A 15,991-nucleotide genomic window follows, 5' to 3' on the forward strand; every position below is an offset into this window, starting at 1 on the left:
GACTACTCACATGGATATCACATGAGCATAGGTATTTGCAGGCTCATATCCCTAAGTAAATGAACACACATTCTGCACAAGATATTCTTTTAGATATTCTTTTGCAGTGATTGCTCTATAGTCACATTGCTATAGTTAAGATGGCAAAAGTATTTCCAACTTTTGTGCTTGTTATTTGCTTGCCTTTGGCAAAGAGAGACTTTTTAGCAAGTTGAGGAAAATCCTTTCAACTGTCCTAGACTTTGAAGGGTGAAAAAATCCTTATTTCTGATGGCAAAAAAAAATAAATCCTCAACAACCTTTCTTTGTAAGACTAGCCCCACAACAGCTGAAATGTTCAGATTCGAGATATGAAATAGACTTGCACCTAACAGTAAATTTGACACCAAGGTGATAAGTTTGAAAGCCTCAATTATGAGGACCTGAAAATGCAAGACTGAGAATACTCCACAAATGAACAGTACTTTTGCACAACAAATCTCATACCAATAGCTGCATACTTTAAAGATACAAGAGACATACATGCAGAGGAAATTAACTATGCACCTATCAAGCCACAAGGTCAAGTACTAAAATGAGAGGTGTTTGTAAACTTAGGGTAATTAGGTCTTTTTTTTTTTTCCTGGGGTAGTGCTAAAGCTTGCAAGAGCAAATCTGCTGTGTACATTAAATTACAGAATTTAAAGCCCCTTTCAAAGTTCTCCAAGTCTGTTAGCTTAAACGCAAAACAACTTATGAACACAACTGACTTTGGGCCTGATCCAACGGTCACTGAAGCCAACAGGTAAGTTTTTATCAACTTCAGTGGATGCTTTCATGTGTTTATTTCTCTATGGTGACTGGAAGTTGGTTTTTTTTAGAGAGCTAACATGTGTATGTTGTACATTTAAGGAGGAAAGACTTAATCCCAGAAAGTTTGAGACACCACAATAAAGAACACAACTTTCTTTACGTAACTATGAACACATGTAATTGCAGCTTGATTTAAGGGTTGGTTTTTTTTTAATCCTGGTAGGACAAAAGGGCAATAGGAAAATGTGAAAAGATACACTGGACTTGGCAAGAGTTGTAAATGCTTAAAACAAATAATCTGGAGCAGCGATAGTAATAGTAATCTGGAATTAAACAGAAAGTTATGCCATGTAACCAGCAAGGAGCTGAAGCAACAAAGCCTGATCCCTTATGGATGTATAACTTGAGACTGCTCTTGTATGAGGTCTCTCATGTCGAATGTCCAGCATACAGCTAGACATGTACACAATACAATGGTGGAGTTCCCTAGGGCTCAATTTTAGGGCCAGTTCTCCTCAGTGTTTTTATTAATGACCTGGACACGGGAGTTGAGCACACACTAATCAAGTTTGCCAATGATACTAAATTAGGAGGAGCTGTTGATTCCCTCGAGGGCAGGGAGACCTTATAGAGAGATCTTGATAGATTAGAGCACTGGGCAATCACCAACCATATGAAATTTAACAAGGACAAATGCCGGATTCTGCACCTGGGACAATGTAATCTTGTATGTATGTATGTATAGGCTGGAGTACAGCCCTGCAGAAAGGGATCTGGGGGTTTTGGTTGATGGTAAGCTCAATATGAGTCAACAATGTGCCCTGGCAGCCAAAAGGGCCAACTGTATCCTGGGGTGCATTAAGCACAGTATAGGTAACCAGTCGAAAGAATTTATTGTCCCACTATACTCAGCACTGGTGCAGCCTCACCTCGAATACTGTGTGCAGTTTTGGGGTCCACAATATAAGAATAATATAAAAATATTAGAATGTGTCCAAAGGAAGGCAACAAAGATGGTGAAAGGACTAGAGGGCATTACTTATGAGGAGAAGGTGAGGATGCTAGGTTTGTTTAGCTTAGAGAAGAGGAGACTGAGGGGGTGACCTCATTGCTGTCTACACCTTCTTCACAAGGGGGAGTTGATCTCTTTTCGCTGATGTCTGGTGATAGGACACAAGGGCTTAAAGCTGAGTCAGGGGAAATTCAGATTGGATATAAGGAAAAAGTTCTTCACTGAGAGGGTGGTCAAGCACTGGAACAAGCTCCCCAGGGAAGTGGTCATGTCCCCAAACCCGCTGGTGTTCAAGAAGCATTTGGACAATGCTCTTAGATATATGATTGAACTTTTAGGTTGCCCTGTGTGGAGTTGGACTCGATGATCCTCATGGATGCCTTCCAACTCAGGATCTTCTATGATTCTGTGATCCTAATAGGAAAGATTGAGCATAATTCTTCAACAGAACCTCTCTCCTTTATCCAACCATGCTATCTATTTTCACAAATCTCCTAAGGACATAACAGCTTTGAGATCTTGAATATCAGCTAAGGGGGCTATGACTGAGGGTTCAAAATATCAGAAGGAAACTGAGAAACAGCACAACTGCATAAATCTTTTTTCCTTAGGGAACATGGCTAAACACACACACACCTGAAACTTTAAATTTTGTAATGTTTAATTGAATTTGCTGAAATGTTTCTATATGCTATCAGGCACTTCAGAGTATGCCTTATATTTCAGTCAGATAAATTGCGGGGGGGGGGTAGGAATTATGAGAGTTTTCTTCATAGAGGAAATAGAAATTCTATAACCTACCTAGAATGTTTGACTGCCCCATGCTTCATGCTAATTGTTAAAAAAATATGCCTTATACTCCTCATACTTGACAGTGAGAACCAGCATATAATTACAAATTGTGAGGGGGGAAAAAAACCCACTTCTTGTAGTATTTACTGTAGTGAGTACAGCCTACTGCAAGTGCTTTTCTCTTCAACAGATGGTACAGGCTGTTGTAGGAATGAAGAAAAATAATTACATGGATGCTGCTGTGATCTGGTATGGCATTTCCTATGTTTCTCTCCCTGGTCACCATTGGTCACGTGTCTCTTAGCTACAGCCAGTTCTCACAAAGATTTCAGAAGTCTTTTGAAGTGCTAAAAAAATTCCATTAGAAGTTCAGTTTATTCATTTTGTACAATACTTACTTAAAGCCTGTATAAAAGGAACAATCTTTGCACTTGAAGAGTTTTTTCCCTCCGTGCTTGTCACGGTAATGACGCCGAATGCTCTGTATGTAACCCGAGGAGAATTCACAAAATTCACAGTTAAGGATAGCTTCTGTTTTTTCTACTCCCACAGCACTCCCAGAAAGTGGGATTTGGCTGATGTTATTGTTCCTGGCCAGAGCTGCAGACTGGTAGTGGTTCAATTGTTGCTGAACATCGGGAGGTTCTGAGTATGAAGAGTCTATAAAGAGAGAGAGAAGTTGTCATTCCAGGTGACTCAAGAAAATTTAAAAAGATTCCAGGCCTGCTCCAGCAGGCAGCGTTCTGAAGAGATAAGAGGATTACCATTTCTTCATCTAACCCGATTTGTATTCTACAATGTAAAAGGTGGTCAGTTGAGACTAGGCTTTTTAAATCTCATCTGGGGAGGGATAAATATATGAGAGTAACCTATTAAAGACAGAAAGAAAAAGGAAATGGATACAATATTTCCCTCCCGCTTATACAAGCCAACAGAAGGCTGTCATACCATTTTAATGATATTTAAAACAACGTAGACTGGATATTTCTACTGAAAAGTAGAATACTTTATTAAAAAAAAAAAAAAAAAGGGAGAGGAGTCTTGGAAGTTTCCCAATACATTGATTTGAATCTGGAAGTTAGGTATTCAGCTACTTTGTCCTATATAATCTACAACTGCCCGTGAATGGTACAAATGAAAGCAGAGAAAGCACAGATGAATTTCAGTGTGACATTCCTGAAAAGATAACAAAAGGCTCTTTTCTTAAGCTTTTTGAGAAGGAAAACAAAAGATGATTTAAACAAAAGAAGTCAGAACACAAAGTATATCAGCCACCTCCCATTGTGATGGGGGATTCATTTCCAAAGCATAATTCCCTGAGGCTGTATATGTATAAATTCTCTAAAACACATACTTGTTGGAAATTAATACCATCCATTCTAACCAATTAGTAAAGAGAAACAAAAGGCAAACAGGCCTGGTACAGCACTCAGTGTGTGGACTTCATCTGTCTTCGAGAGAGTAAAATGGTTGCTTTCTTTTCTCACTGCCATAGAGAGTTATATAGCTTTAGAAATGAAAAACAAACCAACAACAACAATAAAAAATACCAAACAAAAACAAAACATAGGGAGGAAAATGTTTCCAGGCTCCCCAGCTTCATCATCAAGTATACAGCAGAGACATGAAAGCTTCTGGTAAAATGATTCAAGGTGGGTTTTTTTCTTTCTTCCTAGTTGCATGAGCAGAGACTGGATTACAATATATTTATCCTCTTTGTTCTCATTACTTCTACAGCAGGTTTGCTCACCACAGGCAGCTCACAATGAGTTCTATCTGTTCAAATCTTAAGGCCCTGTGTCACTCACAGCTGCTTCCAGCCTGCCATGAGGCAAATGAAAGCAACTGTGGGAAAGAAAAAGAAACACTTCACTCCAAAATTTTATCCAATGAAACAAGTACACAGTGCTCCTGCTCAAACATATTTAAGAAATACTCAGGCAGTCAGTGGTAGCTGGAGAGGCACTTTGTGTGAGGGGGTGGCACATACACTTATGAAGGGAATGCAGCCTGTGGGCAACCCATGCTGGAGCAGGCACACAAGGCAGAAACCATTACACATATCACCTCAACATTCTACACCACCCATTTCCTTATTAGAGGAATTTTGACAGACTGTGTAACTTGTGAAAATAAGGGAAGATGAGACTGGGGAGGGGAGAGGATAGGTGTTTGTTTGTCTAATTGTCTTTTTTTCTCAATGCCCAAATCAGTGATGGGAGGCTTGTGCTGGTTGGCAATAAATTAACACAAGCAAAATTCCCCAACTTTAAACTGTTTTGCCCACAACAGTAATTAGCAGAGAATGTGGACAACACCAGGAACTGTCATGGGCTGGATCTGGAATAACTGGAATGATTTTGCATCTCTAGAAGGAGCCTTGATTCTGCTATTGAGAATTTGTGGTGTTGTACTGTGGTGTGAGCGGTGGGCCCGTTATGTATTTGGAGGTGAGTGTGAACACTGAATAGTTAGGAACAGAAGGATCCAAAGGGACCCAAGAAAACGATACTGGGATGGGAAGATGATTGGAAGGAGATGGGATGGTGCTTGCTTCAAGCCCATGGTCTAGTTGCCTGGATCCTGGACCACCTCCCAGTACAGATTCCAAGAAAATTAGCCTGGGCCTTGCAGAGAGAAGAGGATACATATAAAACACTAGGAGACAGATGTGCTGCTTTCTGTGAAGGCATGCCAGCACATGTTGTAGGTAGGCTTCAAGCGGTGCTCGAAAAATATTTGCAACAGAGGTTGCAAATCAAGCTGACATTCTGTCCCAGAGTAATAGTTTGCTAAAGGAAGCAGTAATAAATGCTCAGTGTGAAAGGAAGAGCCTTAATCAGACTTTAGTAGCTAGTGGCGCTAATTAGCCAGATTAAAGACTATGCACTGAGCCACTACAGGAACAGTCACTGAGCACAAAATGTCTGGTGTGACTGCCATTGACTAGACTGGGATCCTGAAACCTAAGATGATGATATTTGGGACTCTAATGATGAATTAATAACAGAAGCCTATCAGGTAGTCCCTAGTTACTGTAATTAAGTATACCTATGCAAACAGGGGCATTGTTCCCCAGAACAATGATCACTCAACAGGTTCTTTATTGAGAGCAAGATTAAGGCTGTGTGGGAAACACCCTCAGGAAACTGCCTTGTAGTGGCTATAGAGGTGCTGGGAAACCAGAGGAGTGGAATACAACTGATGGCTCAGCAGAGCAAAACTCTTGGGAATTTGGGTCCTATGCCACTTGTAAACACTGCCCTATGTAATGGGGGTGGATTTGGGGATCAGTTGGTCTGATCTTGCTGATCCTAAAAATAAAATATCCCCATGGAGGGACTGGGAAGAAGGAGGTAATCCACTGCAGTTCCTTGGGTTGATGGAATGTGCTCACAGGCGGGGGGGGGACGGACCCCAATAAGGCTGTGGCCACTGATGCTATGGCTCAACAGCTCTGATGGTTAGACAGCATTATTAATGCCCTTCTGGTATCACCTGACAGCTCGGTGGGATGCCCTATTGATCAATGATTGACCTATATGTACTGTACTAGGAAGATCATTGTTGGCAATGTCTAAAGTCCAGTGGTCTGACTGACCTTGGAAAAAATATCAGGAAAATATAAGAATTCTCCATGCTCCTTCCCTAGTGGGATGAAAAAAACATTAGATATCTAGCACTGTGAGTCAAGGAATTGCAAGCACAAGGCAAAGGTCAGAGCTCAGTTAAACCATTGTCTCCTCCTGCTCTGACCTCCAGGTCACATACTGTTTGGGTAGCTGAATTGAATTTACTGTGTTATAGGGGCCTCACCACTGGCCTGGCAGCAAACGGGGATAACTGAATATATTGGACTATCTGGGTACCTCAACAGTATTATGCCCTAGCACACGCTGCCCTCATCATGCAAAACCCCCTTAGTTTTGCTGTATGCCCATCCCTGGTTATAGCCAATTGACCAAATCTTTATATCAAGTAACCTGGAAAGCATCAGTTTGAACAAGCAGAGGAACAGCGGCAAGCTTTTGAGCAGATCAACCAGGAAATAGCCATTGTGATGGCATTAGGACTTATCTGGGAAGGTAGTGATGCAAAACATTTGTTATATACCAGTACAGGAAAAAAACAGCGTCATATGGAGCTTGTGGCAATGAGCCCCTCGAGATGGGAGGGTGGCCACTGGGATTCTGGAGCCAGAGTTACAAAGGGGTAGAAAATAACTATATCCCTCTGGAATAAGAAGTCCTAGCTGCATATGGAGGTGTTCTGAGTGCCACTGAAGTATTAGGCACAGAACAGGCACTGAGGTTATGCCCCAGACTGCTGGTCCCAAATTTTATGTTCAAGGATTCAAAACCCACTGAGGGAAGAGCTACCACTGCTATGTGGCAAAAAATGGGTCCTGGCTCTTACCCAGTAGGCACATACTGGTTCAGGCTCCAGACCAGGATTAGTTCAGGTTGTTAGTCAGTGGCCATCAAATTAACAGTAGAAGGAACAGTGAACTCCTTGGAGAGTTGATGCCCCAGTGTATGATGAATTAAGTGCAAAAAATAAATGATGGAATTCATTTATTGACAGATCCTGTAACATCACAGCATGAAATAGGAGATGACAAGATGCTTCCTGGAACCCCTTCATAAGAGAAGTTGCAACTTGCAAAGGGACAGGACACTCCAATCAGTTTGCAGAGGTAATGGCCTTGAGGATCACCTTGGAAAATGCTCAAAGTATGTGTGACTGACCAATAAACTTCTACAATGGAAGAAGGCTCAGAGGAGATGGGCAAGGGTGATGTGGCCTTGAAACTTGGAGAATAATGCAAAGAAGCTGACTTTACATCAATATAAAGGGGACAGGAGGGTGGCCTTTATTTTAGATAAACAGCTGTCAGTTGAGTGGATCAACTGGTTGTGTATATGTTTCTCCTCAGTTCATTAAAAGGATGTGAATGTGCCCCTTAGTTAGCCAGTCTGGCATAGGGGAGTGAATACATGGCTCATCCCAAGATAAAAGATAAAAATTAAAAAACTAGCAAAAGAATATCGAAGAGACCAACAGGCTTGAGCTGCCATGAACCCACATATTCCTTTCTTGCTATTCGGGATGAGCATTGTCATGATGGTGGTTGTATTGTAGAGACCGGTAATGGGAATTACATTGGCATTGTGATTGAACCGAGTACTGCAATTGTGATATTTTGCTAAGTGTAACTTATGTTTGCATTGTGTTTTCAGTTTTTGGAAGGAGGATCTGGGGAACGACAGGCCTGTCAGTTTGACCTCAGTGCCGGGGAAGATTATGGAGCAGATCATCTTGAGTGCCATCACACAGCATGTACAGGACAACCAGGTGATCGAGCCCAGTCAGCATGGGTTCATGAAAGGCAGGTCCTGCTTGACTAACCTGATCTCCTTCTATGACAAGGTGACCTGCTTAGTGGATGAGGGAAAGGCTGTGATGTTGTCTACCTGGACTTTAGTAAAGCCTTTGACACCATTTCCCACAGCATTCTCCTGGAGAAACTGGATGCTCATGGCTTGGATGGGCATACACTTTGCTGGGAAAAAAACTGGCTGGATGGCAGGGCCCAAAGAGTGATGGTGAATGGAGTTAATTCCAGTTGGCAGCTGGTCACAAGTTGTGTTCTCGAGGGATCAGTATTGGGGCTAGTTCTGTTTAATATCTTTATTAACGATCTGGATGAGGGGATTGAGAGCATTCTCAGTAAATTTGCAGATGGCACCCCAAGTTGGGTGGGAGCGTTGATCTGCTTGAGGGTAGAAAACCTATGGATCAATAGGCTGAGGCCAACTGTATGAGATTCAACAAGACAGTGACAGGGCCTGCACTTGGGTCACAACACCACTATGCAATGCTACAGGCTTGGGGAAGAGTGGCTGGAAAGCTTCCTGGTGGAAAAGGACCTGAGGGTATTGGTCAATAGCCAGCTGAATATGAGCCAGCAGTGTGCCCAGGTGGCCAAGAAGGCCAATAGCATCCTGACTTGTATCAGAAATAGTGTGGCCAGCAGGACCAGGGAAGTGATCATCCCCCCTGTATTCATCATTGGTGAGGCCACACCTCAAGTATTGTGTTCAGTTTTGGGCCCCTCACTTCAAGAACAACATTGAGGTGCTGGAACATGTCTGTGGAATAATTGCCAGAGGTAACTTAGAAATTAAACTTATATTCACATTTTGAAGAAAGGTACAGCATCGACGAAACTTTCAAGGAACAGTGCAGCTGGTGTACAAGGGATACATTTCACAAAGATTCCCTAGGCAGATTTTTATTAATCAAGCCATGAGACTCCATAGTGAAGGCGACCAAACTCCTTAAGTGTGGCCGTGCTACTTCATGGAACACTGCTAGATTGAATTGTGTATGGTGTTATTAGTGCATCCGTAATCGTGATAGTTCAATATACATATTGAACGCGACCAGACTTCTAATGCTGAATTGGGCATCGCTCAGAATCTAAGCCTAGCCGCCCCCAGCCCCTCTGACGGGCTGGAACGCAAGGGGGTTTATTTTCTGCCAAATTACTTTGCCCTTTAACGCAACAGGCTCTAATTAGGTGCAGTCCTGGGAACATACACACAAAGATAAAAATGGAAGTATACACACTTGTCAAGACATCCCAAATATGGAGCTGAAACATCAGTGAATATCTTAGACAGCACAGTTCATTCTTACTGCTTTTGTGATTTTATGCAATTAAGGATGCTAGAAAATCACGTCAAAAAATGTTATTAAAATTATACATAAAATGTTTACTTTCCTGACGAGAGAAAATGGCCTCAAGTTGCACCAGGGAAGGTGTAGATTGTATATTAGGAAAAATTTCTTCACCAAAAGGTTTGTCAAGAATTAGAACAGGCTGCCCTGGGAAGTGGTTGAGTCCCTGTCCCTGGAGGTATTTAAAAGACATGTAGATGTGGCATTTAGGGACATGATTTAGTGGTGGACTTGGCAATGTTAGGTTAGCAGTTGCACTCTATGATCTTAAAGGTCTTTTCCAACCTATCTTGTTCTATGATTCTATATTTTGCGTCCCTCTGCTAAATCAGAAATCCTGTGTCACATCAACTGTCTCTAAATAAGTAAATTTAATATTAAACATTATACCCTCCACATGGAATATCTAAAAGAACCTGGTCAGAGAGTATTGGACTCTGACAGCATGTGCACACACATATGGATGGTGGCTAATGTGGTGTGAAAATGGTATTCTGATAACTTTTAGTGGCAAGGAAAAACAATTTGGGCAGCAGCAGAACGGAAAGCAATTGTCCTGGTTTGAGGTAAAACAAAACCAATTTTCTGTTTAGTAATTTTACTTTGTAGCCTCTTCTAACTACTGAAATTAACAGCATATTGTGTAGAAACTGTTCGCTCTCAGAGTGATAAGACCTATGTTTATAGTTGATGCCCAGGCATGGTATGCAGAGAGGACCTTGCTTATACTTATTGCTATAATAACCAAGGCCAGCTTGTTGCACCTGTTGGCCAGCCAAGGTTAATCCATCACAACCTGTCATGAGGAAAAAATGGAATACTTGGTCCTGATTGCCAAAGAAAAGGAATACCACTGAGATCTGTTTTTATAAAGAATTCTACATAGAATGAATATGAGGAACTTAGTGGGCCATTTCAAAAATGTACTGAGCAAGCTAACACCATAGCACAGTCTGAAGTAAAAGAAAGGGTACCCACAGCCATGTCAAGATGGCATAATTAGCCATAACTGAAGCAGAAAAGCACAGAATAGCATCAGGGAGGCTGCAAATCTCATTACTGAAATTTTAACTATGATTATCAAGATGTTAAATTCTTGCCTGCACTATTGACCTAAAAGACTTCAGCATCTGAATACAATAGTGTTCTCATGCTCAAAAGGCTCTCTGAACAGAAAGCAATAGAAATGACTGTTCATATGTGCACCATTGCCCTTCCAGATGGGCAGACAGTGAGCTCCAGTGAGGCAACAGCCAATTGTTAGGAACTGCAGGAATTTCAGCCAATCGGAATTGGGTATTCTCTACTCAATCCTATAACTGACATGGTGTGCAATTGCTCAGGGAGAGACCTGACAGAGATCCCACAAGAGGCTTTAGGAGCACCTGAGAGCAAACAGTGGGGACTCCCAGCCCTGCACCCAGACTGGATCTGCTACACTGACCCATCCAACTTCCTACTGGTTCATGCAGGATCATGCTGTCTCCCCTGTGGAACAGGGAGGTCATGTTAGAAACCATTATGCTGACCCACCCAGCTTCTCTCCAGGACTATATTGTCCCTCCCATGATCACTTGTTAACATTAATTATATCTGCAACTAAATGCGCTTTAGTATCTGAACCCATTCAGTTTCCACACTGTCAATTTGGTCTCGAACTGCAATAATGAATTACTGCAGTTTGCTGGTATCCTTACTGGAAAGCCAAGGGAAGCCTTAGTGACTCAGTAAGGGGTGGAGAGAGACAATATTTCCAGAAGTGCCTAAAAAGCAATTTTGCCATTCTGAAAAATGTATCCAGCGTATAGTCACAATTACTCACACAAACTATCTGCCAACTCTGCTGAAAGTAATAATCTCTTTCAAAAGAACCTACATATATGAAAGGACCTCATGGTCTCCACTACAATGGAACACAGAAAATGTTGCTTTCATACACACCTGGATACCATAGGTTCATACACAGGGAAAAATTTATAAAGAAACCCCTCTGCTAAAGCAAAATGAACATTAAAGTTTTATTTGCTACATAGAAACTATGAAATGTGTGTCTGAGTCCTAACAGTAAAGAAACCGTGATACTTTCAGAAAGAAAAAAAATATTTAAAATTAAGGTTCTCATTCAGTTAGATAAAACTTATTTGGAAGTCAAATTATGCTCTAGCTATTTGTAGATACTTTAAGGACCATCATTGGACATGGACACAACAACTACACACTAAAAGCAACCCGCCCAAACCAAGCAATAAGAATAAATCAGAAAAACGCATATAAATGTTTAAGTATTAGAAACAGAGAAGCAGTTGAAAAGTTAGAGGGTTAAGTATTTAACCCCCCCATAACTAGACAAATCTAATACAAGTATATAAATGCTTGCAAAATCAGAGTTGGGGATGAAGGGAAAAATATTACTTTAAGAAAAGCAATAGACTTGCTGGTTTGAGTGCACCAAAAAGTAAGCATATTATATCTGCAAAGTACTAATAAAGAAATATCTCAATGACCACAGGTAGCGAGACAGATAAAATTGAAAACATCACACTTCCCTAGTAAATTTGTAATAGAATATCACAGAGTCAGACAGATCAGCATCTATATGACAAAAGAAACTCATCAATGAGATAATTACCTCCTGAGTTCAGAGCAAACATGGAGTGAGCGCATAAAATCTCAATGAGTATTTAAAACCTTTTTGGGAAAAATTGGAATGTAATATCAAGTAGAAACCCAGGGCATTACAGATCTGTGAGAATTCCTAAAGAGACTGAAAGGAAAATATCTGGAATGCTATTTAATGGAGTATGAATGGATTCATATAAAGAGATAATCACAAAAAAGAATGTCAGAGAAATATTGCTGAATTGCTCTCTGTCAGGGAGCGTTGCTGAATCATATACAGTTAGCCCATTGATCCAGCCTGTCCAGGTCCCTCTGCAGAGCCTTCCAACCCTCAAGCAGATCAACACTCCCACCCAACTTGGTGTCATCTGCAAACTTACTGAGGGTGCTCTCAATCCCCTCATCCAGATCATTAATAAAGATATTAAACAGAACTAGCCCCAATACTGATCCCTCGAGAACACAACTTGTGACCAGCCGCCAACTGGAATTAACTCCATTCACCATCACTCTTTGGGCCCTGCCATCCAGCCAGTTTTTTTCCCAGCAAAGTGTATGCCCATCCAAGCCATGAGCATCCAGTTTCTCAGGAGAATGCTGTGGGAAATGGTGTCAAAGGCTTTACTAAAGTCCAGGTAGACAAAATCCGTGAGGCAGCAATGTGCCCTTGTCGCCAAAAAGGCCAATGGAATCCTGGACTGCATAGGGAAGAGTGTGACCAGTAGATCGAGGGAGATCATTCTCCCCCTCTACTCGGCACTGGTGAGGCCACAACTGGAATACTGTGTCCAGTTTTGGGCTCCCCAGTTCAAGAGGGACAGGGAACTGCTGGAGAGAGTCCAGCGAAGGGCAACCAAGATGATTGAGGGATTGGAGCATCTCCCTTATGAGGAAAGGCTGAGAGAGCTGGGACTCTTTAGCCTGGAGAAGAGAAGGCTGAAGGCCTTATTACTACTTACAAATATCTAAAGGGTGGGTTGAAGGAGGATGGAGCCACACTCTTCTCGGTGGTTCCCAGTGACAGGACGAGGGGCAATGGGTGCAAGTTGGAACATAGGAAGTTCCGTTCCAACACACGGAAAAACTTCTTTACTCTAGGCAATCCTGCTTTAGCAGGAGAGTTGGACCAGATGATCTCTAGAGGTCCCTTCCAACTCTGAAAATTCTGTGATTCTGTGAAAATCCACAGCCTTTCCCTCATCCACAAAGCTGGTCACCTTGTCATAGAAGGAGATCAGGTTTGTCAAGCAGGACCTGCCTTTCATAAACCCATGCTCACTGGGCCTGATCACTTGGTTGTCCTGCATGTGCCACGTGATGGCACTCAAGATGAACTGCTCCATAACCTTCCCCAGCACCAAGGTCAGGCTGACAGTCTTTTCGTTCCTGGGATCCTCCTTCTGGCCCTTTTTATAGACGGGCGTCACATTTGCTAACTTCCAGTCAACTGTGACCTCCCTACTAGCCACGTCTGCCGATAAATGATGGAAAGTGGCTTGGTGAGCACTTACGCCAGCTCCCTCAGTACCCTTGGGTCAATGCTATCTGGCCCCGTAGACCTGTGCGTGTCTAAGTGGTATAGCAGGTCGCTAACCATTTCCCCTTGGATTATGGAGGATTCATTCCTCTCAGTACCCTTGGGTCAATGCTATCTGGCCCCGTAGACCTGTGCGTGTCTAAGTGGTATAGCAGGTCGCTAACCATTTCCCCTTGGATTATGGAGGCTTCATTCTTCTCCCCATGTCTGTCTTTCAGCTCAGGGGTCTGGGTACTTGGAGAACAACTGATCTTACTATTCAAAACTGAGGCAAAGAAAGCATTAAGTACCTAAGCCTTTTCCTCAGCCTTTGTCACTATGTTTCCTCCCATATCCAATAAAGGACAGAGACTGTCCTTCACCGTCCTTTTGTTGCTCATGTAGTTATAGAAACGTTTTTTACTGTCTTTTACAGCAGTAGCCAGATTAAGTTCTAGTTGGGCTTTGACCCTTCTAATTTTCTCCCTACATAGCCTCACCACATCCTTGTATTCCTGAGTTGCCCGTCCCTTCTCCCAAAGGTCATAAACTCATTTTGTTCCTGAGTTCCAGCCAAAGCTCTGTTCAGCCAGGACGGTCTTCTTCCCCCCCAGCTTGTCTTTTGGCACATGGGGATGGCCTGCTCCTGAGCCTTGAAGATTTCCTTCTTGAAGAATGTCCAGCCTTCCTGGACTCCTTTGCCCTTCAGGACTGCTTCCCAAGGGACTCTCTCAACCAGGCCCCTAAACAGGCCAAAGTCTGCCCTCCAGAAGTCCAAGGGGGCAGTTCTGCTGACCCTCCTCCTTACTTCTCTGAGAATTGAAAACTATCATTTCATGATCGCTGTGCCCAAGATGGCCTCCAACCATCACATCACCCACAAGTCCTTCTCAGTTCACAAACAACAGGTACATCAGGGTGCCTTCCTTAGTTGACTCGTTTGCCAGCTGTGTCAGGAAGTTATCTCCCACACACTCCAGGAACCTCCTAGACTGTTTCTGCTGTACTGTATTTCCAGCAGATATCTGGTAAGTTGAAGTCCCCCATGAGAAAAAGGGCTAGTGAACGTGAGACTTCTCCCAGCTGCTTACAGAATATTTCATCTGCCTCTTCATCCTGGTTGGGTGGTCTATAACAGACTCCCACCACGATACCTACCTTGTGTGCCTTTCCCTGGATTCTTACCCATAAACACTTGACTCTATCATCACCATCATTAAGCTCTAGACAGTCAAAACATTCCCTAACATACAGGGCTACCCCACCGCCTCTCCTTCCTTGCCCTTTCCTTCTGAAGAATTTATAGCCATCCATTGCAGCACTCCAGTTGTGTGAGTCATTCCACCATGTTTCTGTGATGGCAACTATATCATACTTTTCCAGCTGCACAATAGCATCCAACTCCTCCTGTTTGTTGCCCATACTGTGTGCATTGGTGTAGATGCACTTCAGTTGGCTTCCTTCAGGGCATATCCACCTGCTGCAGTGTGGTCCTCTCCTTGGGCTGCAGGTTGGATATCTGCTCCACCTTGGACCTCCATGGGCTGCAGGGGGACAACCTGCTTCACCATGGTCTTCACCACGGGCTGCGGGGCAATCTCTGCTGCAGCACCTGGATCACCTACTCCCCCTCCTTCTTCACTGACTGGTGTCTGCAGGGTTGTTTCTCTCACATTTTTCACACTTCTCTCTCTCACAGCTGCTGCGCAGTGTTTTTTACCCTTTCTTAAATGTTTTATCACAGAGGCACCACCAGCATTGCTGATGGGCTCAGCTTTGCGTCCATTTTGGGGCCAGCTGGAACCGGCTCTGTCTGGCACAGGGTCAGCCCCTGGTCTCTTCTCACAGAAGCCACCCTTGAAGCACCCCTCTACCACAACCTTGCCACATAATCCCAATACATTTTCCTATAATTCTTTATCTAATTTGCACCAAATATAGTTACTTTTACGCTGAGCACAATACTCTTTTTTAAAGCCACAGCTGTTCTGCTATTTGCTTCCTTTGTAACAGCAACTTTCTTTGCTGAAAAGTAAGGTCAGCTTGACTTATTCCAAAGGCCAACCATTGGCAGTATAAGTTAGTAAAGAATAAACTGGTGAGATTCGACTGCAGGTCAAGTACTAGAATACCACATTTATTTTTGCTTTTCATGCAACTTTGGATTTTTCTTCATTGCTGCCTTATTTTTTTTTTAAATAAAAATATTAAGTGGTATTTTAGACAATTAAATTCTTGCTCTGAGGCACCTCTTACCATTAGAGTCCTCCACCTCCTCAGCAGAAGTGTGTTTCTTGGAGGTGTGGTAGCCAAGTGAAGCTGAGAGGCTGACAACACGGGGTCTTGGTAGTGTCAGTGCTTTCCCATGCACTCTCAAGGAATGCTCTTTCAGCTGCCCGATTGTCATAGTGGAAAATGTGCAGGAAGAACATTTGTAGGCATGTTCACCTAGGTGAGCAAAATATAGGCAAGTCATCAGCTCACAAAAGAAACAAAATGGGATCCTCATTCTTTTC

At 42.7% G+C, this 15,991-nt stretch overlaps 1 protein-coding gene across 1 annotated transcript in view; it reads right to left on the reverse strand.

The window, feature by feature from the left end:
* The window catches only part of LOC104288850 (zinc finger protein 462-like), an 83,181-nt gene that overhangs the window by 38,700 nt on the left and 28,490 nt on the right, over positions 1 to 15,991 (reverse strand). Inside the window, exons 6-7 of the mRNA XM_009887725.1 lie at positions 15,732 to 15,923; positions 2,995 to 3,256 (exon numbers count right to left, since the gene is read on the reverse strand). Of these exons, the coding sequence (XP_009886027.1) occupies positions 2,995 to 3,256; positions 15,732 to 15,923 (454 nt within the window). The remainder of the gene's footprint in view (positions 1 to 2,994; positions 3,257 to 15,731; positions 15,924 to 15,991) is intronic.

This window comes from Charadrius vociferus, unplaced genomic scaffold (genome assembly GCF_000708025.1).
Source record: "Charadrius vociferus isolate BGI_N301 unplaced genomic scaffold, ASM70802v2 scaffold501, whole genome shotgun sequence".
In the NCBI taxonomy this organism is placed as follows: domain Eukaryota; kingdom Metazoa; phylum Chordata; class Aves; order Charadriiformes; family Charadriidae; genus Charadrius; species Charadrius vociferus.